This window comes from Aythya ferina (genome assembly GCF_964211825.1).
Source record: "Aythya ferina genome assembly, chromosome: Z".
Classification (NCBI taxonomy): Eukaryota; Metazoa; Chordata; class Aves; order Anseriformes; family Anatidae; genus Aythya; species Aythya ferina.
In genome coordinates, this window is record NC_140299.1 from 74,530,983 (window position 1) to 74,554,658 (window position 23,676).

General features: G+C 45.2%; 1 protein-coding gene across 5 annotated transcripts in view; it reads left to right on the forward strand.

The window, feature by feature from the left end:
* KIAA1958 overlaps positions 1 to 22,359 on the forward strand; it is a 65,128-nt gene extending 42,769 nt beyond the window's left edge. For all 5 annotated transcript variants that reach the window (XM_084504511.1, XM_084504512.1, XM_084504514.1 and 2 more), the window contains one exon: positions 13,662 to 22,359. In XM_084504511.1, coding sequence (XP_084360637.1) covers positions 13,662 to 14,707 — 1,046 coding nt within the window. In that variant the 3' untranslated portion in view covers positions 14,708 to 22,359. The remainder of the gene's footprint in view (positions 1 to 13,661) is intronic.
* Positions 22,360 to 23,676: the final 1,317 nt, after the last annotated feature.

The window sequence follows — 23,676 nt, forward strand, 5'->3', positions numbered from 1 at the left end:
TGTTAAATACTTGTTAGGCAAAGCAACTGTGCACCCGAATGATGAGGCTGCTGCTTTTCTTGACTGCAGGGCTTGTTTCCTGTGTTCCCCCAGGACCTCCCCTGCATGGGACTCCCTGCAGCAGGCAGAGCCATCTCCGGGCAGCAGTGCTGAGGATATACCCGTGCATCTTGCCAGAGGGTGTTTGTGCAAGCTCATGCTGAGCATAGGTTGGTCTGGGAGAAGTCTGAGGATAGGGGTTGAGTAGTAAAAGTAAAGGAAAAGATGTGTAGGCCTGGCAATCCACTGTAACAGGTGAGGAGTGGTAATTTCCATCCAGTCTGTGGCGACTCTATGCCTGTAGCCTAGAAGGGAGTGGAATGCCCCCAAAAAGATCCATTGCACCCATGGCCCAGCAGGATTTAAGGATTAAGTCTGTAAAACATGGAGAGTTAAGCTGGCTGTCAGGAATATTTTCTGGGGCTCTGAGCAGAAGAATTGCATCACAGGGAATTAGGGAAACTTCATTTAAATGTATGTTTTCAGTTTAAAATACCAAAGTGCAAGCAGTATTAAGATGATGTGTTGCATCAGAAGAGAAACTGGCAACTTCAATAATTGGCTGTGTTCTAGAGCACCACGGCTCATTGCAGATTTAGAAATGTTCCCTTTCCCCCATTGCTCCAGCATCAGAGGCAGAAAAGCAAAAAAAAAAAAAAGAGACAGGAGAGAGAAGGAGAAAACAGCCAGTTTTGCAAGACCAGCATGAACTAGATGCTGTGCTCTGCCCTTCACTTCTTCTGTTCTGTGATACTGATATGTAAAGGAAGAAAATAAGTCTGGTGGTGGTTCCAGCAATCCTGTAAACGTAGGGAAACAACAAAGGAAACTGGACAAGTCTCTACTGGGTATCTGTTTATTTTGGGGAAATAGAAGATTGTTTAACATGACATTTTTGATCAGAGATCTGTATTGCTCATGTGGTCTTTACAATTGCTCTAATTTTGGACCTGTTCTCATCGTATGATTTGTGAGTCTCTGAGCAGGAAAAGAGAGGCAGAATGAGGACCCAAGGACCCTGCTTGGTCCCAAGGACCATGCAGGCTACCAGGTAAATAAGAACTGGACAGTTTGAAAGATTAAAAGTAACCAGAAAACCAAGCAGCAAGTATGCAGTTAAATATTTTATCACGAAACATTCTAAGATTTTTTTTTTTTTTTATGAACACCCCCAAGGCATTCTGCTAGAAGCTCTTTCCTTAAAGAAAGAAAAAGGTGTTTTATTGTTGTTTTCCTTTTCATTTGTTTGTTGGCAGCTGCACACAGGTTGCTCAAATTTGGTGTGGAAAATCACACTAGCAGCTTCCCTAAATTACTTCCATTTTTTTTCTGGCATATATTCTGGCTTTCCTATGGTAATTGACATCTCTGTACCCATTATTGTTTTTACATTTGTTAGAGGTTAGTGAATGTAAACTTGCCATTTTATAACCCTGTATTTCTGTAAATCTCTTCAATAGATCACAAGTTCATTTAAAAATGAACTTTAAAAGAATTTAAATATTTTTGTGCCATCTATCTTTGTTTAAAAATGTGATTAATTGGGCTTGGTATTTTTATGCAAGCTACAGGTAGGACCATTTTTCTGTAATATGTTGAGTTTAGTTGAGTGTATCCCGGGTGTTTCTTTTGTCTGAAGATGTTTTCCTGTATTCCGGTGTAATTCCTTTTTTCTTCCAAACTCATTTCTGTGCAGAAGTACTCTGCTACTCCTTAAATGATTTTATGTGGGCATTCAGTAAGTAAGTAAACGCAGTTTTCCCCTGCAAGCTACGCTATGAGCCTCTGGAAATGCACCTGCTCCTTGCGGTAATGCACCTTGCAGTGATGGGGTTGTATTTACTTTCGGGGAAAAACGTATGGAAAATCTTTCTTAAAGATGTGTTGCTGACTTAAAGATGTGGTGCCTAGTGAAACACGGACACAGTCACTGTTGGGAGCTGATCTCAACACCCAGCTGATGCATCCCCCAGAGGGGAGCCAGCCTGCTTCCAGGGAGCAAAGTGCAGAAGAGCAAATGTTAAAGAGCAAAGGCTGAGGCTCCCACCTGCTCAAACAAATGCAAATTTCAGGCTGAGACTCAAGAAATTCGTTGTCTCTGTCTCATTTCTAACATATACCTGTCGCTCCCATTGACTTCAGGAACAGCGAGGGCACACGCAGAAGGACCGCACGTGCCCCTGTTGGTTAAACTAAGGGTATATTTAGGCAGGCAGTGACACTGTGGTCTGCTGTTGCTTTTCGTTAACGAGATCTTCATGATGAAAACATCGCTTGAAAGCATACAACCATGGATTAATGGTACTTAATAATTTACTTGCTAATTTGTCCTCGGAAATAAGAAGAACAAAAACTGACCTTCTGTTGTGCAGGGAAGGAAAAAATCGATTCAGAGATAATCTGACCCAGGTCACATCACCCCGGGGCAAAATCTGAATGTGCTTCTTTGCTGAGCTATTTTGAGCAGGACGTAACGGTACCCAAAGATACTGCCCGTGAAAGATCAGGACTTTCATCTCTGGTCTCTGAGTGGCTTGCTTCATTTTTCTGTTTGCTATCACCCTTGCCCTAGCTGGATATTTGCCTAATCTCTTCTTTAGTCTGGTGGCTGCTGAAGGATACCTGTCTGAATGAGCAACAAACAGAACCACGGGTACTTCTGTACGTGAGTACTTCCACCCTGACCATGACTTGGAGCAGTCTTCTTCTAAGCGTGGTGAGCATTGTCCTTCAGTCACATGGATGTCCCAAGTTATGGGGAATTTATTCTGTCAATGACTCTGGCTGTTTGAGACTTACTGTCTGTTACTGCCTATACCCTCAAGAAAACAAATTAGCAGGCATGAAATTTTTTCTAGGATTTATAGCCCCTCATTCTTGCCTGTGTGCTGGTACATGCTTTGCTTTGTGCTTTTAGATTTCTGTTTTTTTCTTCTTGCTGTAGAAAGAGGTGCCTTTTTGCCTGTGTTTTGTCTCCCCTGATTTCAGATAGTCCTCGGAAAACTTGTTGACAAACACCTCGTCCCTTTACCATTCACTTGCATAGCTGTTAAATACATCAGACTGTTTATTGTGCTAGTGCATAATAAGGCAGCCATATATATGTGTGTATACCATACATCCATAATTACATTCATTAAGTTATACTCCGTATCACCTCTTGCATGAATTAGTTTGTGTCATTTTTGGTATGAATTCATGCAGTAGCAGGGAAACTGATTGTTCGCGTGCTGCACAGAAGAACAAATTATTTTTATGGAAATAACAATTCAATCCTGGCAGGAAAATTTTGACAATGTAATTACGGAAGAGAGATAATAACAATATTCTGAGCAGCACGGAGGTGCGTATGTGTGTATGCTGTGTGTGTGTGCATAGCCAGAAAAAAAAATTGAAAGCCCTCAATTTATTTAAACAGACTGTATTCAAACAGAGCTGCGAAACGTGACTACAGATCTACTCAATTAAACTCTGACAAAGTAAGTTTAAACACATACCCAAGTGCAGACACAAACAAGCCGTGCCACCAGCAGCAGACTGGAGGAGGCTGGCTCCCTGCGTGTGCACATCCCTCTCCTCATCCCTCCAGCTCAGCCTGGCACCTCTGGAGCAAAGTGTGTGCTCCTCGGCCAGCCGCCTGGCAGCGTCTGGTGCCTGGGGTGCATGGCCTTGCCCTCTGCAGGGATGTGCTCACGTCTCTGCCCTTGGCACAGCTGCTCTGTCTCCTCCAAGCTTGTGGGATCGTGGTGTCTTTGAACCCCTTGCTAGTACAAGGAGCGTCAAGACGGCAAGGCAGGGTACAGAGTGTGCCTTAGGAACTGTTTTGCTGCAAGTGTTGCACTTCATCCTTTCTGGAGAATTGCGTGGAGAGCTGGTCCTTAAGTTCTGCTCTCTGACCCAGTGAAGACAAAGAAAATATGTGTGTTAAAAGTGTGCTCTGAAACCAGCTATGCAAGGTTGTAAATTGTGAGCTCTTCATAGGGTTCGTGCCCTTCACAGCTTGCTTCACTCATCCTGGAGAATATACAGTGCAGAAAGGTAAAAGCAAATTGTGTCATTGTGTAACATCACCAGCCAGGATCTCAGAAGTAAACTGCAAGCTCTGTAGCAGGCAATTCGAGTACTTCACTAAACGTAAGAGGGTGTTGGGAAATGAGATACCGAAATGCAATTATTTAGGATGCTGCTTTCCCTGTTACCAAAAGGCAGTGGTGCTGGCTCCCTGCACGTGTTCCCTGCTACATCTGCAGCAGACGGTTCAGCCAGAGCAGGAAAGGGTACCTTTTGATTCACTACCAATGGCAGTTTAATAAAATAGAGGGGGAAATGTCTGCAGTCTCTAATAAGCAATATATCAACGAAGCACTGTCAGCCTGTGTAGAGAGCTCCACAGCAAGATTTATTACGTTAATTACAGTCATGTGGGCCTCATGCTCTTAAGTCTGAAACTGCCGTCACATTCTAAACTTGATTTAAGAATACATTTTGGCCAAGACTAAAGTGCAGTCTATTATGATTAATGTAATAAAATATTTATTGCATACTCCCTTTCTTTGTTCCACTGCTCGTTGCCCCAGTTAGACTGCCTCATTCCAAACCAGTGATATACAGTTAGATTTCAGAGGATCCTCATCTGTTTTTCATCTCTCTCTTCACTGTTGTTCTTTTTTTCATCTCTCTTTGTTCCAATTCTCCCTTCTCTCCCCCTCATCTTCATTTCCCACCCATATTTCCCAACTCTGCATCTCTGCTGCTGTCTGGAGTGAATCAAAAGCAGGCAAACTTCATAGCCCTGGCACATCCCCTTGAGACCTCTTGCAGTGCTTTCTCAGTTCTCCTTATTAAAGTGAGCTCTTAAACGCAATGGCATTAAATCTGTTGGTAGGCTGAAGCTGAGCACTTGCTGAGCCTGTGGCAAGGTAGGGTGCTGTGAAAAGAGAAGACTGATCTGTAAAGTGGTACATGTTTGTGTCCTGTTTTCCATTCTGCTTCCAGGGGGCTTGCGACTGCAGACAGGACCTAGGGAGTAAGACTTTATGTTATTTGGGAGGCTTGGCCCATAGAAATACAGGGGCTGAGAGTAAGCATCCTCAGGAGCTGTGACCCTGCTGGGTGTCAGCACGTTGTCCTTTTGGTTGTACAGGCAGGCACAGCACTAGGGTTCCTTCATCATGTTACTTCAGAAGTGGACACAAATGTTAGCCAAAAACTACTGGCTCCAGAGATCTCCTAATATAATTGGCAATATAATGCTGTTGTACAGTATCTGTAACAAATAGAAACACCTCAACTTAGAGGTTGCTGTGGCACACAATCCCACTTGGCCAGATTTTCCAAAACACCATATAAGATGTTACTTGTGGTTTTGTGCAAGCCAGCCCATTAGTTAGATTAGTAGTTTGGTGTTTGCAAGGTCTGTGTATGCATGTAACTCCAGCATTCTCTGTACGAGCAAACAGAGGTGGAAACCTTATGGAAAATGTAGAGCCCTGTTTTTCTTATAAGAAATCGACTTTTTTTTTTTTTTTTCTCATAGCAACTCTGAATCCAGTCATCTTACACATAGGACTGTTGAGTTATGCTCCTCTTCTGTTATCTAAACAAATAATGAGTTAGTCTAGCTGGTCTCTATGTTTCTGTGTAGGCATAAATGTAAATAAGGGACCTTAATGCAGGAAGCACTTCCTATATGCTTTGTTGAACTGGGTACGCTTTCTGGACTGGTGGCCAGCAGACCAAGTCCATTTGGAAAACAAATGCTTCACTTCTGCAGTGCCTCATCTAGCTTCCAGTGCGCTGGTTAAGTCTGACAATTGCTGATGTACTCCCTTATTTCCTTCTGCCCCAGATCATGCAGTAAATAACGTGTTTTGAAAGGTCAACATTTCACTGTGTTGCTGAAAAGTCCTGGGTAAAGCAAATGATATTTTCCAGAGTTAAGTATTTAACCTGAAGAAAACCTTAGGCAAAAAAGGTGGCTTTTGTCCTTAGCCCTAAATTCAAACCATTACTTCAAGTCTTTTCAGTGGAATTAGCTGTTTTGTTAGGAAATTATTATGCATCTGAATGCAAAGGTACATTGTCAACCTAAAGCTGGCATTTACTTCACAGTGTGTATCATATTTTACCACTGACCAAAGCCAGCAGCACTCCAGTTTCACCAGTCCGCCTGAATGCTTTAGCCTGAGCTCTGAAAGAGGGGCAATTATGTGTCAGAAGTGAACATAGCTGAAGAAAGTTTAACCAGTCATTCTGAAAGGGGGAGGGCTTCGCAAATTTTTTAAAGTTTTCTAATGGTTTTAGGCTTGCTGTGTAGAAAACTCACAGAATAATGGATTGATCTGGATTGGAAGGGACCTCAAAGACCACCCGCACAACCCCCTGCCATGGGCAGGGACACCTCCCACCAGCCCAGGCTGCCCAAGGCCCCATCCAGCCTGGCCTTGAGCACCTCCAGGGATGGGGCATCCACAGCTTCTCTGGGCAGCCTGTGCCAGCGCCTCACCACCCTCTGAGTGAAGAATTTCCTCCTAACATCTAATCTAAACCCATCATTTTAATTTGAAGCCACTACCCCTTGTCTTATCAGTACAGGCCTTGGTGCAAATTTTCTCTGCATCTTTCCTACAGGCCCCCTTTAGGTACTGGAAGGCCTCAGTTAGGTCTCACCAGAGCTTTCCCTTCTCCAGGTGAAACAGTGCCTGCTCTCACCAGCTTTCTTTGAAAGAGAGGAGCTCCAGCCCTCTGATCATCCTCGTGGCCCTCCTCTGGACCCGCTCTAACAGCCCCACATCCCTTTTGTGCTGGGAGCCCCAGAGCTGCACGCAGTGCTCCACGTGGGGCCTCACACAGGTGGAGCAGAGGGGCACAATCCCCTCCCTGGATGTGCCAACCAAGCCCAAGACACACCTGGCTTTCTGGGCTGCAAGCTCTCTCTAAGCTTATTTTTTAATACACTCCATATCTACGAGAGTTGGATTCCTGGAGCTCAGTCAATTACAGTGGGGTCCAGAGTTTGTATTTAAAAAGTGCCTGGAAAGGTAACAGGTAACATGGAAATAAGAGAGGAGTGAGACCAGACAGCTGAACCTGGAGCTGTTTCCAGGCTTTGTTATAACTAGGTGACTGATTTGAAACAGGGTAGCTAAAATGGCAGATCCCAGTCCCTCTGAGCCCTGAGTACCTTTCACCTGGACATCCCTAACGTATGAGGTATGTGGCTTCTCCAGTGCTCTTCCAAAAGATCTTCTGCTGTTCTCCTGGCTGTGTCTCAGGGAGCAGCTGTAGTTCCCTGCTGTGAAAATGCTGCACAGTATTTGGCTAAACTGGCAGAGCTGGAGTTGGTGTATTTGTTCCTGCTACATACAGGTCAAAAAACCACAAATGGATCTGAGTAAGCATGCCTAGCCCCACTGTTGGGATGCAGAGGAAACGCATCCCATTTTGTATTGCAGCTGTTCACACCAGTGCATTGCAAGACAGCTTCATAAGAAGGTGGGAAACTGTACAGTCCTGTGCTCCATAAATACCACTCTAAGTGTTCAGTGGCTGAAGTGAAATGTAAAGTAAAACAAGAATGCAACACTTTCTCTTTTCCACTAGTCCTGACAAAACTGAAACCAACTAGAAGAAGTGAAGATCATGTGTAGGATAAATTAAAACATTTTAGATGAGAAAATGCATTTTGAGACCCATTGTGTTGAAATATCTCAGAAGATGTCGCATCACAGTAGGGAAGGGGGCTACCTTGTGCAAATGAAAAGTCCCTGCAGCACTGCTGATTTGCAGAGCTCATTAGTCACTGCTAGTATCTGCTGTGTAAAAGATTGATCCAATCAGTCATACGAGGACATAAATTCTTAATCCCTTGTCATGGCTCCAAATTTTCTGGCATTTGAGGATGATGTAGTAGTTCCATTAATATTGATGGAAAATTTATCGTTGACTTTGCACCTTGCACCTTTTCAGGCTCTTGTGGTGAGAAAGTAGTGAAAAAGTGTGCAAACTGAATACCAGCACTAGGATCTGAGTGAGCACCAATTTAAGAGACCATTCTGCACCTTGCAAAAAAAAAATGTACAGATGGGTAAAGTTTATTTCAGTGACTCTTATTTCATGGAGATACCAATTTATAAATATTCCCATGCTCATTTGCTTTGAATCTGTGTTCTTTTTTTCTTTGAGGGTTCTTAATTTTAGAATCATAAAATATTTCACTGATAATTTTGCTGGAGGAGGTTAACTGAATAGAAGCATAATTTGTTTTGGCCAGAAAACCTAACATCTTTTATAAGTGGATTTTAATTAAGAATTTTCTACCATACTAGAGATTTTACATGCTAATGAAAGCATTTGCTGAAAATGTTAAACTGCATGGGGTTTGGCTTAATGTAGTGGAAATAGAGAACTTTAATTGTTTAACAGAATTTAGTAGCAAGATCAGATGGGTAGGGCAGAAATTCAAGAAAAAGTGCAGGAGTACTTTCTCCTGCTTCAGTAATCTGCAGCTAACAAGTTAATCCTTTGATCCTGCAGAGCTCAGAAGCTGTTAGATGTCAAGCCTGATGAAAATCTCCAGGCAGTCACAGGGTTTTCTCCCCTCTTTTGACTCTGACTCACCAAGCCTAAGCTTAAGTAAATGTGATATATTGTAGCAAAGGAAATGCTCTTTATGTGGCCTCAGGACTTTCTAAAGAAACAGTTATTGTTGGATATGAAATAATTACATTAAAGCGCATGTATTTGTGACCTAAGCCTTTGACTACCGCATGCGTGTAGGAGTTGCCCCGACAGAGGTGGTCCATACCAGACACTAAAAATGCCAGAAATGTAATTCCCCAAGTGCTTAGCTCTCCCTCTCTCTCAGTCTCAGAGTGGTCCCAGGAGTGCTCAGAGATCTTCATCGGCCTGCCAATACCCTCTTGAAAGACAGAAGGAAAGACAGGTAGGCTGTGGCTCACATTAATCGTTTTAGGGGGCTGCTTAGGGCCCTGGCCCATGGATACAGTACCACTGTTTTCCAACACCTGCAGGCTAGGGGCAGGAGCTGACCTGCAAAGTGCTGGTGCACAGGGAGAGCGCACTCAGCTCCAGCATGGAGATACGTGGCATCCCGTACATGCACGGCTTTCTCGCTTGAATAAAAGCATTTTGTTGGAAGTGGGTCTTCGCCAGAAAGATTTTTCTAGTCAGAGCACAAATCAGGCAGAGGAGACGCTGGCTGGTAGTGCGATTGCCACCTGAAAAGCCAACATTGCTGGATTCCTTAGGCAGAATCTGAGGCTGTGTGCTCAGGCTCATGACTCCCGCTAATGTTACAGCCCCCCTCTGAACATCAGCAGTCTGCAGTGGTCTGGCATGAAGGACCAAAGCAAGTGCTCCTCCCTCACCATGCATAGTTACGGAGGAGGTTATGTCCTCTGCAGTGAGAACTGGTGAGTCAGAGTGTGTCGGTGTGTGCGAGATGAAATAAAAACAGCCCCCAGTCTGATAACTCTGCTGATAACGTTAAGTCTTGGCTGCATTAAGATCAGATTGTGAAAAGATCAGACCACAGCTGTTGCTCTGTGGGAAGGATTGTCTCACGGCTGTGGGCTAGCCAGGGACACTCAGCTCCCACTCGGTCGTCTGTGTGATCTCTGCCAAGTCACTTTAGGTATCTGGGACACTTAAACTACTTAGTTTGTCTAACTCTTAGATGAGAGTTTACCCCAGTCCCACAACAGAGTGGGATTTATGGCCTTTTTATTGCATGTTCTAGTTTTCTTGGAAATGAAGCTCTGATGCAGGATCAGATACAAATTACAGGTGCTTGGATCAGATCCTTGGTGTACTGGTGCAGCTGGGGGACAGGATCGTGGGAGATGCATCTCCAAGTCAACTCGTTTTTTAAGTTTCTTCTCCTGGCTCCAAAGGTTGCATTATTCCAAGGAAGGGGTACTACGGATAGCTTGGTTTGGTAAATCAATGACACCAATAATTTTTGGTTGGTTGGTTCAGACTGTTTTACTGGCCAAGACAGGTTACACCGTAATGTGAGGGCATCTGTCTGCCCTAGACTCTAACAACAGACACCAAAGTAAGACTACAAGAAAAGTGCAAGCATATACGACACCTCCCCACCCTCCTATCCCAAGCAATTTGCAGATCAGGGTGTGTCTGGTTTAGGGATATTGTCTTGTATTAAGGAGCACTCTGTAATTATTTTCTGTGCTTTCACCCAGTTTTAGAACCCATGCACGCTGAGGAGTTCGTAATAACGTGAGCATTAGATGCCCAAGAGGAAACAGGTTTAAGTTGGCAGTGGTCAAGGGACTAATGTAGATCTCCACCTGTGTTTTCAGTAGTTTCCAGAAGGACCACTGAAAAAATACCCCAAAGGGTAAGCCCTGGCCAGAAGAGCTTTTCATCTCTACTCCGAAAGATGCAGCAAGGTGAGACCAAGGAAGCATTTGGGAACTGTTAAGACTGGAAACACTCCTGTGTCAGGACAAGACCATTCACTTTTCATCCTCAAACCAAGAGATGAAGTTGTGTACCTCATCAGCCCTCCCAGCATGTCCTTACCATGCCCTTCGATCCCTACCACAGCATTCGTATTTTCAAAAACTCATTGTGATGACAGCTGAGATGCTTTTTAGTCTTGAGTTCTTAATGATCAAATTACTTTCAATTTAGTCTTTCTTTATCCATCAACCTGGATGGATTTGTAAGGGACAAAATGGCATTACACAAACCTAATCTCCTTCTCTGACAAGATAGCAAGGCTCTGTGGATAGAGGAGAAGCAGTCAATGCCAAACATCCAGACTGTGACAATGGCTTCGGTTCTGTTTCACCTTTTTTCCTGTAGGCACAGAAGAGATGTGTAGAGTGGAGATGTGAAGAGATGTGTAGAATACTTACTGTAAGCATTCTGCAAGAGCTGTTTGCAGGCGGCACCCGGGGAGTAATTTTTGCAATCTCCTTGTCCTGGCAAGGGTTGTGTGGAAAGGATGGAAGATAGGCCTGATCGTGGGCTCTAGTTTCGTTAGTGATCCAATGGCTCAGTCGTGCTGGGTCTGGCTGGGATGGCCTTAACTCTCTTCACAGCATCAAGGCTTTCCCTTTTTTTATTTATTTTTTTTAATTATTATTATTATTATTTTATTTCCCGTCTTTCCCACACTTACTCAGCTTTGTCTTCTTTCACAGATTTTCTTGCTTTTGCTCTTCCTATTCTCTTTCCTGTCCTGTGGGGTGTGGACAGAGAGTAAGTGGCTGTGTGGTGGTTGGTTAGCTGCTGAGTGCCGATCACCGCAATAATAGGGAGTAAAATAATGAAATTAGCAGAAAACACGGAGTTTGTTGATATTAAAAGGGTGTTTGGATAAAATTTGTGTTCCCGTGGTAATTGGAGATGGATTATATGTTTTCTTTCAGTGTTATGACATCTTGTTGATTAAATGAGGAGGTAAGATTTTAATGATATGAAGAATTAGGTCTCCTTCCTAAACTGTGGTAGGCTACTAACATTTTCTTATTTAAGTGAGGCTCAGCTGCATTGTCTGCTTTTGCTGTGGATGAAGAGCACATGCAGATCTCGGCAGTGGCTCAGTTGATGTCTGGTAACTTTGGCTGCCTCAGACTCTGCCCACTGGGTCTCACTGGCTCACTGGGTTAGTCCCATGCCACGAGATATGCGTGATATTTGAGCAGTCCTGCAGAAACATAACAATTCACTTCAACTGCAGGCTGGATTCCCAGTCAAAATCGACCTAACTCTCCCAATTCTGCTGGCAAATAGCCTCGCCCATCATCCTCAGCATTTCCCTCCTGCCTCGTGGAGCAGCACACCAGAGCACTGCAGGAATGCAGTGTTCCAGGGGCACTGTTTTTGCTCATGCACCTTCAGGAGATCTTGATGCAGAGTGGATTTTGTAAGTGTTGGTTGCAGATCTGGCAATTTCCTTTGCAGATTAAGGAAAGATGCCAAAACATAAACGACTGACTGTGTGTCTCTGCTGTGTTGTGACAGGACATCCTGTAAGAAGTGCTGATTGATGGCATGTATAAAACCAAGCCATTATATGTGCTGTTTATATTGAAACACTACTTAAAATGTGGGCTGTCAGTCAAGGAACCGATTCCTTACACGGTGCTGTAATAAGTGGTGATAGGTGCAGCGAGCAAGGTATCAGAGTAAATGCTTTGTTTCTGAACCTACAACAGCATATGTGACACCTCATGTCTCATGCATCTTCCTGGCGTGTGCGTGGGGTGGGAAGCACCTGGTGAGTGCTGCTGTGGTGCCACTGAAGCACAGACAGCGGGATTGCCTCTCGCTGTAAGTCAGATGGAGAAGGGACACCAGAATGTATGTTTTGTCTGCAGTGAGATAGAGCAGAAAAGAACTTGCTTTTTTTTCCCTCTTCTGCTTATGAAGAGGGAGAGAGGAAAGGGATGTTTGCTTTACAAGTACAGAGAATTGTCAAATCGCTGGAATTTTCCTTCTTTGTGTTTGCTGCTCGTCACTTTCTAAAACCATGACAGTTTGTGCTGTCTGTAATGACACTTCCTCCTATCTGCTTAAAAATTGCATCCTTGTACGGATAGTTTCCATATGCCAAGAAAACACTCCATAAATACACACATCACTTCACAGTAAAAAGCTTTTCCTTTTATGCTTATGATCAGACTGAAAATCATTTGTCATTAAAAACCATCTTCGCAGAGGCATCTGAATACTGTGCTTTGATATGCCACTGATTGTAAGGACCTTTGAGTATAGCTTTATGGAGCAATATAAGGTTGTTTCCTGAATTTGATTTTTTCTGCAAAATGAAAAGGAACGGTCACAATTGCACTTCCACTGTCAAGGTACAGCTTGATTATGTAGAGAGACTATATAATCATGTTAAGTACTGACAGTTTTATGCCATATCTTCTAATGTGCAGTATAATCTATTTTTTATTCGCGTACATTTGTAAATTACACATTGCTCTGTGGTACTTTTATCTGCTAACTCCCTTCCTAGGATGTGCTGCATTGCCTTGTACTGTACATTTGTCTATATTTGTTTAGCTCGTTAAAAATGCCTGATTAAAGCTAATTGTCGTGTAATAAATACGAGGCTTTAGTTATTTTTTTGTAGAAAAAAAAATCGGAATTAGTACAACCTCTGGTTTCACAACTGAGGCAGTTCGCAGATGGGCTCATTAGGTGGAGCAGGCCCTGCACACAGCATTGGAATCCACAGAAAAACCTTCTACCTTGCATTTGTTCTAAAACGTAGATTGCCTCTAATCCCACTGTTTTCCACAAATTTCCACGCACAAAACTGTGCCCCAGTGTCATGAGGAGCTCATTTTGGTTTTGTGCCATGCTCTGGTAACGTCATTTATGAAACTGATGTTGGCTTTTCAGTCATATGGCAGGCATGTAATGATGTTTTCCAGTGCGCTTTGTGCAATTATTTTTATTTTTATTTTTATTTTTATTTTATTTTTATTTTTTTATTCTTATTCTTATTCTTATTTTTATTCTTTCTACTTTTGAAGGAAATTTATTTTTGGGAAGAGCTTGTTGTGAAAACTCACTGCTTTTTCTGCTCTGTTTTGTCTTTCTCCTTCTCCCTCCTCCAGACCAGGATGAGAGAGCAGCAGAGCTCAGCAGGGAGCAGAACGAGAAGACCATTCGCAGCACACAGACGGCTCTCCGCAATTTTCGAGAGTTCCTCATTTCCAAATATCCTTCTGAGACCCGGGAGATCTACGTCATCCCCTGCAAGGAGCTTGATGCCTACCTTGCGTCCTTCTTTGTGGACGCCAGGCAGAAGGATGGGTCTGAATACGAGCCGAACAGCCTGGCCAACTATCAGTGTGGGCTGGAGCGGTACCTCAAAGAGCACAGGTATGGGTACAGCATTACCAGGGATAAGGAGTTCAAAAGGTCCCAGGAGGCTCTAAAGCAAAAGCAGATAGAGCTGAGGTGTAAAGGGAAAGGAAACAAGCCACACAAATCCATGAAGCTCACCTTTGCTGATGAACTTATCCTGCGCAAACGAGGCTTGTTGAGCCGGTACAATCCCGAAGGGCTCCTGAACCTTGTCTGGCTGAACAACACCAAGGCCTTCGGGCACTGCACAGGTTTCCATGGCTCCACCCTCAAGTGGGGAGACATCCGGCTGCGGGTGACAGAGACGGGGCTGGAGTACCTGGAGTGGATGGGACCGGACAACGGAGACGTCAGCGCCAAGAGCAAGAGAGGCGGGACGGACTCGCGGGTGTACGCCACCCAGCACTCGCCGCAGACCTGCCCGGTGCAAGACTACAAGGAGTACGCCCAGAGGCGGCCGCCAGCCATGCGCTACGAGGACGCGCCGTTTTACCTCTCCATCAAACCCGTCGTCAACCTGGCTGCTCTTCACTGGTACAACTGCCAAGCCCTGGGGAAAAACAAGCTGGCCAAGATGGTAAAGACGATGTGCGAGAAGGGCAACATCCCCGGCAGGAAGACCAACTTCAGCGTCTACCAGAGCTGTAGCACGTTGTCGGAAGCGCAGAGCAACCAGCTCGTGCTGATCTGCAATAACTTGAGCCAGCAGGCTGCCCAGTCCATGGCAAGCCACTCCAATACTGGCAACTTCATCGTGTCAGCATCCTATGACTCTTCCTCTGACACAGCTTGAAGAGGGATATAACCTGGACAGATTTTTCTTTTCCATTTTGTTTCAAGCATTGAATTTGTGCCCAATAATACGCATCAACTGTGATTGTACACTACTCCCCCATAGCCCTCTCTCCAGTGTTAATTCACTTTATAAAAATATATAAATATATAATATATTTTTCTTTTTACAAATAAGTCAATAGAAATAGTTTAGTATTACTAACATAGTATTTATAGTGTTAATACAAAAATGAAAGTTACTTATGGGTTATAATATAATTGCAGATTTAAAAAGGACAAAAGTGGTTCTCAGGCAACACAAGATAGACTGGAAATACCATTTTTAACATGCACACATCGGTGACTGTAAATCCCCAGGGAGGCTTACGTAGCAATTCTATTTTAAAGCATTTTTTTGACTTCTTGTTTTAACATGGCCTCCTAGAGTAGAGGAGACAAACTTATCACTGGCTGCTGCTCCTTACCTGCTGTCTTGTTCTTGATCAGCAAGACAAGGAAATAAGAGATACGACAATGCAAGTTTGTGAATGCATTAACAACAATTTTTACCTTTTTTTTTTTATTATTTTGTTTCCTGAGGCTTTATGCCTGATGGAAAAGAAAAATCCTGAAGTCAGCTGAAAGCTATTTTTAGCTTTTGTTTTTGTTGATGATTTTTTTGTGATCAAAATGTCACTGGTCTTTAGACTAAAAGGTATTATTTTCAACAATAAGCAGAAGTACAATGGCAAAAGCAGTCATACAAATAATTTTAACTCTTTAAGCACTGGTCATTAGTATTTTGTCACTGTGTATACTTAATGTAAAATCTACTGACTTGGAGCCACTCTTTCAGTATTCTGGGGAATGCAACAGTTCAGAAAAAATCCATAATCTTATTTCAAACTATACAGAGAAAATGCATTAAATATGTCTTAAGCCATCACTTGAAATCCACAAAAAAATAACATAGGAAGTGTAAGGATAGTTTGATATTTACTTCAGAGAATGAAAAAGCTGAATAGTTTTAAGCACTGGAAAACAATTTGAAGTCACCTACACATAATCTATTTCCATTGCAGACAATGGAAAATGTGTGCTTGACTCTGAAGGCAGAATTTGGTCCTTAAAGCCTCGAAATGACGAATGCTATTGTCCCAACATTCGACTTCACAACATAACTGTCTTCTGAGTACAGGAAAAACACTAACAAATATTTCGGTGAACCATTATAGTTCTTGACCTTTAAATTGACGTAGAGTACCTCTCAAGTAATTCACCCGAGCTTAGTCAATATTTCAGATGGAAATGTGCCACCGGGATATTCTAGAGATGTGACGAGTCTGTAGACAAGTCTGCCGAGGTGTCCTGGTGTCCCCTGAAATCCGTGAAGGACTCAGCCTCACCTGACTTCCCATGGATGTTGGGTGGGTCAAGCTGTTACTGAGGACTTGTTTTGGTTTTGCTTTTCCGTTCCCTTAGGCTTGTTCGCTTTCATTCCTTTACATTCCTTCATACCCTTTACATTCTCTAAATCTGCAGCAGTGCAGTGACTTTATTCATAACTTATTCCAAAGAAAGGGTGAAACACAAGCAGCAGAAAGAAGTTAAAATAACCCACCTGGTGCCATGTAGCACTTGGGTTTGGTGCTGCCAGGATGAAACATTCCTGTGTGTGAAGGAGGCAGCAGACTGCCTGCACCTCACATAAGCCTTACTGAAGGTCCATTTTGGGCAGGGGTGGGTAGCAGGTGGTCCACGGAAGGTCTAAGAACAGAGATTTCCTCTCTAAAAAGCATCTGGCCTCCCAGCCAGCTCGGTGCAGGTTATACAGCCGGACTCAGGCCCCAGTGTGCTCCACATATAGCAGAGCTTGGTGACCAGGTTGTCATCGGCCCGGCCTTTTTCAGGGCTGTTTTTGCACTGTCCGTGGGATCTCGTTGCCCTGGGGGGCCGAGGACTTGGGCAGCTGGTCTTGGTTGGTGCTGGGTGCCTTGCCAAGGCACTCGCTGGCGATGCCAGCTGAGGGGCCCAGCTGCTCGGATAGGTTTTGCTCTCAGCTCCCTCACATCGGTGCTCATCTCAGCGCTTGAGCTTGAAGGGGAAAGAAGCCACCCCATGGCGTGGCTGTCCCGTGTCGCTCCTCAAGCCCCACAAAGCACGAAACCAGGCCTTACAACCAAATTTTGGGTTCTCAGCTCCACGTATTGTCGGAGTTGTTTTATACAGTATTAGGGTGGCTCGTGTTAGTGCCTCGTCGTGCTGAGGCAATGTCTCTGGTAACCTCGGCCTTGCAGGGCGTGTCGGCAGCTTTTGTGTCTGGTTTTGTGACAAGGTGTGGGGTACGTGTGCTTATGGCAGGAGCCTCGGCGTCACAGGAGCGTGTGTTTTCGGCTTCATGGCATCTGAACTAACTCTGGCCTCCAGCTGATGCAGGTGGCAGATTGCCTGGCAAATTCTGACCAGGCGGCCCCAAATAGACTTCTTGTTGAAGCAGTTAAAGACATAGGGCCAGAATATGATACCCAAGTAGTATCATACTCCCGGAATAGATACATAAAATGTGAAGGGCATTTAGCACAACACGCTACCCAGTCTTTGCTTGTTGAAAGGAGCTGAGTGACGACGGCCTAATGAATTGCCGTCTGTATTAAGCCCCACGGGGAGGGCGACTTCTGATTTGGACCACTGCCATGGCTTTGTCTCTGGTTGGCAGGAGCGTAGGTGTCCCGGCTGCTGTGCTGCTGCTGACAGATGACAGTTCATTTGCTTGTAATTGTCTCCCCCTGCTCCGAGGGTGTCAAAACCTGCTCCACCAGTACGGTAGCTACAGGCTCACCACAGTGCTGTGGATCTTCCTGGTGAAAAGCCATAGCAGCATGGTCAGGGGGTGGTGCTGCACTCTTACAGGCCTTCCCCTCTGCATAAGCAAAGGATTGGGGTGCCCTGCCATGGCTCCTGGTTCCTCTCACTATGAAATAAAAAGAGCATCTCACTAAACACTGCCCTGCTCCTGCCCGGCTGGCGGCTGGGAGGGTCGGTCACTGAGATGTGCTGCACATGGCTGGTGGTGCTCCTGACTAAATCCCGCTCCTATATAAAAGCTGAATTTGGGCCCCACAGTACGGGCTGTGGTTTTCACAATATGGGGTAGCCGTCTCCAAAATGGGGCTCTGCTTTCTCCTTCCTCTTGCCCTTCTTTTTTTTTTTTTTTTTTTTTTTTCTGCCATTCACTTTTCTTTGATCTGGCGTTAGATCGCTTCAGTGAGTCATTTCAGCTAGCTAGTCCAGCAGGAAATATAGCACAGAGAAGGGGAACACACATAGTTTTCTGACAGATTACCAAGTTGGGTCTGCTCAAAAATTAATGTTCAGAGCCAGCAGGAGAGACGGGAAGACTTTCCCTGTCAGTATCAGTCATTAGACTGCGGGTACTGCAGCTTTAGAAACCCAACAAAGGGATAACGCAGATGGAGAGCCGTCTGTATGGTCTGCAGACGTGTTGGTTGCCTTCAGAGCCATCTACCAGCTCTTGAGGGATGCGATCAGTGCTACCAAGAGCGCAGCTTAGCCTTGTACTCTCTGTGTCCCCTAGGAAAAAGGCAGAGTGACGATGTGAAGGCCTGCAGGCTGCGTGCACGGGTCTGTGCTGGTTTTACTGCTGTGCTTCCCAAGTGGCCTGCTTGTGGCACCGAGCCGGGGGTCAGGGGTTGTGGGGGTGACACATGGGCACTGCTGCCTTCATCTGGATGCGGCTGGGCACAGCGCTTGTGCGTGGGTCCACTCGCGTGGTTGCACATTTAGCTGGGAAGAGCTGACGGCAGGCTTCAGCTCGGTTTTATTAACAGCTCGTGCATGTGTTTATGGTACTGTGGGTTTGCACAATGTAATTCTATCCATGCCAGTAGTTGGGACTGAAATCCGTGATGTCTGGGTGTTGCAAACGGCCTGTTTAATTTTCAAATACAAATTTATGCAACAAAATGCATTTTTAAGTGTAGGAGAATGAAATGCTGTTGCGGATTGCCTTGTAGACTAAATTACAAGGCACATCTAAAGCAACAGCACATACCTTGTTCATTTACATAGTGCAATAATTCTATGATAGCACCCATGCTATTGAAAAATAGGACAATCTAACGATGGAAATAGCGTCCCTGATGCACATTCTCCTTTGTGAAGAATATCAACACTTTCGAGCTATTTTGTGTTTTTACTTTTAGAAGCTGCTGGTCACTGGTATTCAGTCTATAGTGTAGTTGCCCTCTTATTTCTCTTAGAAAGGTGAGTAGAAAAAGAGATTCAAGCAGCAGGTTGTACTGCTGCGTGTGCTGTTCTCGCACATTTGTGGCTGCATCTCCCACCACTGCTCGCGCAAGCGACGTGCGGTGCGAAGGTGCAGAGCAAGAGGAGTAGGTATCGTGTCACTCGGAGCCTGGGCTGCCCTGAGGACGGGGGCAGCCTTAAAGGAAACCGAAATTCCTGTTGCACTAGGCTTCCTTCCTGCCCAGCTCGTATTTTACCCTTTTTCCCTCCTGTAAGTGCATTGACTGACGTGACTGGCAGGCGTGGTGCGTGGGCTGATTATTCCTCCTGACCATGCGCTGCACGCGACTGCGACTGACTGACTGGTCTCCCCCATCCCCAACGTCCCTTTCTCCGTCCCTCCGTCCCTCCACTGTTCCCCTCTCCCAGCGTTTGTGACACTAGGGGAAGGGGACTGCTCAGTGCAGGGCAGCTCCTGGCCCGCAGTTCCCTCCCTGCTACCAAGTGACCTTGTGCTTTGGGGATAACGCGCTCAGGGCAGGCTGCCTCGCTTCGGGTACGCGTGGTAGGTGGGATACCGCACACCAGCACTCCGCAGCCCGGCGTCTCTCCTCTCTGGACACTCTTCTCCTCTGCTTTCTGTGGGAGTGCTTTCGGATCGCAAAGTGAGGTGACATGCAGCGGTGTGTCGAGGGCCAGCCCCGCGTCGGTGCGCTGCTTGGCCTCCGCTGAGATCCTTGAGGAGGAGCGAGGTGACCGCTCCTCCGCAGCACCTAAATCCTGGGCTCGCTCCGTAGTGGAAATCGAAAATCAATTCGTTTTAGGTGGTGCAGGTGAAGGGGAAGCGGGACCTCCCTGGAGCTCTCAAAGGCCGCGTGAATGTATGGGGAAGAGGAGTGCGGACGGGACACAGAGCTGTGGTTTGATTTGCCTGAAATGAGCCAATTCACGCCTCCGTGCGAGGCTAGAGGGGGATTCAGCTGCGCGCTGTCACGTGCGGCTGGCAGTGGATCTGCACTTTTTAACCAGGATTCTTTGTTAGACGTTCGTGTGCCGAGGTGGTTGTTTTGCCTAACGTGAGTTGCTGTCCTTGTTCTTAAGAGAGGGGATTTTTTTTGTTTGTTTGTTTGTTTGTTTTTTTCCTTTTATTTCCGTGCTTTCGTGTATGTGCTGAATCCGTATGCCCTGCTGAGGAAGAGCGTGGGGAGGAGGCAGGCCACCACGAGGAATGGCTACCTTCACTGCAGAAGAGCTCGGACTGCACTTCCTGGTGATGGTCCCCATGTGCCCAGCCTGCCTCGCTGGCCAGGAGCGGTGCCACCTCGTCTGCTGCCTCCCAGCACACCTGCTGGCTCCGCACACCGCGCCACTCTCCGAAAACCAGGAGCCCTGGGCCAGCTGGACACAGCCACCCAGACTGTGCTGGTGAGCCGTGCAAGGGAAGGCTCTGAGCACAGCTACACAACAGCCCCGGCCCCGTGGTGCGTGATGGACGGTGTGTGACTGACACACAAGGCTGTGCCAAACCTCCTCGAAGGGTTTGGAAAGCTTGGTGGCCGATGGGGACACGGGGGCTGGTTCTCCCCTCTGCTCCACCGCTTTTGCAGCTGGTGGTGGTGTACTTTGGAGGAAAAGCTACGTGTCCCAGAGCTGCCAGCCTCATCCTCCTCGCTGCACAGCCTCTGGCGAGGCCCTGCGGAGCTCCAGCACCTCGTCTCTTCCCAAAACCAGCAGAGAGGCATTTACAGCGGCAAAGTCACAAAGCTCCAGGGCTTAGGGGCGTCTGCAAGCTTGTTGGAAAGTTTGACAAGAGCCATTCACTGGAACACGTTCAAAGCAGTGGGAATGTCTAAAGCTTTAACTCCTAATCTGATGGGGGAAAAAAAAAATGTGTTTGGCCCAAAATTTGCTTGTTACATGAACTGATGGGTTTTAACATAGTCTCTAGAGTCTGTGTCTCAAGGGAGGAATTTATTTTCTCTGTTTTCTCACTGAATTGGTAAATGTTGGTTGGTAATACGGACGAAATTCTGTTTGTTTTATTATGAAAACGCCATTAAATGAGCTGTCTGTGCGTTGGAAATGGACTCACTGTTTCAAAGGGATTAGGACACTTCTACCTAATCTTCTACTCTGGTGCTTGGCATTCAATACACGGCAATCACTAGCGTCTGAAAAAATCAGCACCTTTTCAGATTCTCATTTGATCTCTTGTAATTAATGGAAGATTTGCAGCGCTTGGGATTTTTTAAGAGACTGGTGAGGAAGGTGCTAGCATCGAAATTCAGCGGGGTAGAGTTTCAGTGGGAACGGGGAGAGGTGTTTAGCTCTTTCACACTGCTTGGGGAATTCCAGCCTTTGGGCATTTTGGCTAGCACTGTTTTATACAGTCCATAAATGTCAAGCAAATAACCAAACAGCCACGCAAGGGGAAAAGAATCGAGAAAATACAAAATGTTTTTGACAAAAGCATTGTGTTGGAAAAATAAAACATCAACGTTAATTTTACAGACACTCTCTCTGCCATTTCAGCTGTTCTTTTTGTGAGCAGAGAAGACTTTCTAGCATTCCTCGCTGCTAAAATCTGATCTGCTGTCTGAAGGCTGTAATCCTGCTGAGATTGTCCTCTGCATTGTTATAGCATGCTCCCAGCTGGCCTCAGTCATGGGTAGCCCGTAGTCCTGGGTTTGCTCCTGCCAAAATTCCCCCTTTCCTTCTTTACTATCAAGCATTTAATGCCCTTGCTTATGGTTCGGGTCCTGCATCAAGATTGGGCTCCTCTGCACAGGGCTGGCATGGAGTGGGGTGGGTGGGAAACGCAGGTGCAGAAGTATTCGTGGCAGTCCAAGATATGCAGGCAAATGGTGGCATGAAATGTGTTAAAAAAGAAAAAGCCTGAAAAGCTGGCACGGGGAGAAGAGGTGGGAACCTGACGGCAGCGCCTGCGACCTGGTAGTGCTATGGCTGGACAGGACTCGTTGATCTGCGTGTCTCGGGGTCATCCTGAGACCTGCCAGAGCAGACCAAGTTACTCGAGACAGAAAATGGCAGGATATCTAAGTGGGAAAGGCAGTGGGAAAGCCTGGCAAATGCAATAAAAGTTTCTTTCTTTTTTTTCTTTTTTTTTTTTTTTCTGAAGAAGGCAAGCATAATCCTCATCTTTAAGCTGTCCTTTAATATCCTACTTTGTTTTACACTGGAATTAGAAAAGCATTTCCATTTGTTTTAATTATCTGCTGACTTTAATTCTGCCTTTGAACAATATTTTTGCTATGACAACCCTTTGCTATCATGGTGAGCGGTGCTAGGGGAAAAAAAAAAAAAAAAAAAAAGTAAGGCTTTTATCTTTCCCTGCATGCAACGTTTAATCTTTCTAATCTTTTAATGTGAATGTGTTTTCTCCCATTTTGAGAATTGTCAAGATTAGTACTGTTTCTCCCAAAACAGCAGTTCAAAAATGTGTTTTGCTCAAACCTGACCAACACAACCCGTAACCACCACGTAGCATGGTCTGGGATTTCTCCTCGGTGGCCAACCTGTCCATTCTCAGAGCTGAACCCGTCCCTGCGGCTAACTTCCACGTACTGACTTTTGTAACTGCCTGAACTCTAAGGACAACTCAGCTTTTTTTTTTAAGAAAAGTTTGTAAAAAGGTAGTTTTTGTTAATTCTTTAGTTTTGTTTTATAAAATAATAATAATAATTAAAAAAAAAAAAAAAGTATTTGTTAAAAGATTCACTGTTTTGCCAAATAATAATAATAATATTTCTATGCATCGTGTGATTCTGTGATGTTGCTGTTGAGGTTTTGCATGTTTTCTAGGCGTTCTGACATCTGTGCATTTATGTGGTACTTGTAGAAATGCTTAACCATTGCTGCTATAATCACCCCCCTTGTAGTTAACTGAAAACTGTGCTGAGGAGCTGTGCCAGTTGACAGATTTTTGTGTGCGTGTGTGTGTCACGGTAAAACTCCGCGTTCTGCTGTTCGTTCCCTGTTTTAAGCCAGTATTTCGTGCCTTCTGTAGAAGGAAATCGGTATGTTTGTGGTAGACAGGAGGTGCCAAACTTCTAGTGTCTTGTTCTGAACAGATGATCACTTATCAGCTTGACGCATTAAAAAAAAAAAAAAAAAAAAAAAGTAAAAAAAAATCTTGAACACTCTTTCTTTAGTGTCTTCTCATTAATTTTAATTTGAAAAGAAAAAAAATATAAATAAATAAATAAAACAACTTGATGGGGCTAAAAAGAAACGATCTCCCTCAGTCGCAGCTCCCGGAGCAGCCTGCCAACTGTGAAGGCGAGGGGTAAGAGGGAATGCGCCGTCCCCAAATGTTCCTGCTGGTAACAGAGCCAGCCATTAGCCAAGCCGGCGCGAGCTGTCGCGGAGCATGCTAAAAATGCCTGTTAATGAAAGCAGCCCGCTGATTGCCATGAGAAACTGTTAGCTCCCGTGACAGTTGTGAGCCCGCTCGTGTAAACAAGTGTCAGCCTGGTCAAGTGGTGGATCCCAGCCCCTTTTCCGCCTCCGCTGAAGCCATACGTCGCTGCCAAATGAGCCTTGGATGAAATTCAAGCCCCAGATTTTTTGGTCTAATTCTTCCCAGTTGCTTTCGCGGCTTGCAGGCGAGCTCTGTTTATCGAAATCCTGACATCGCGTTTTCAGCCCCTCTTCCACCTTCTTTCTCCTTGGGATCTGGCAGTGTAGCGAACACACACACAC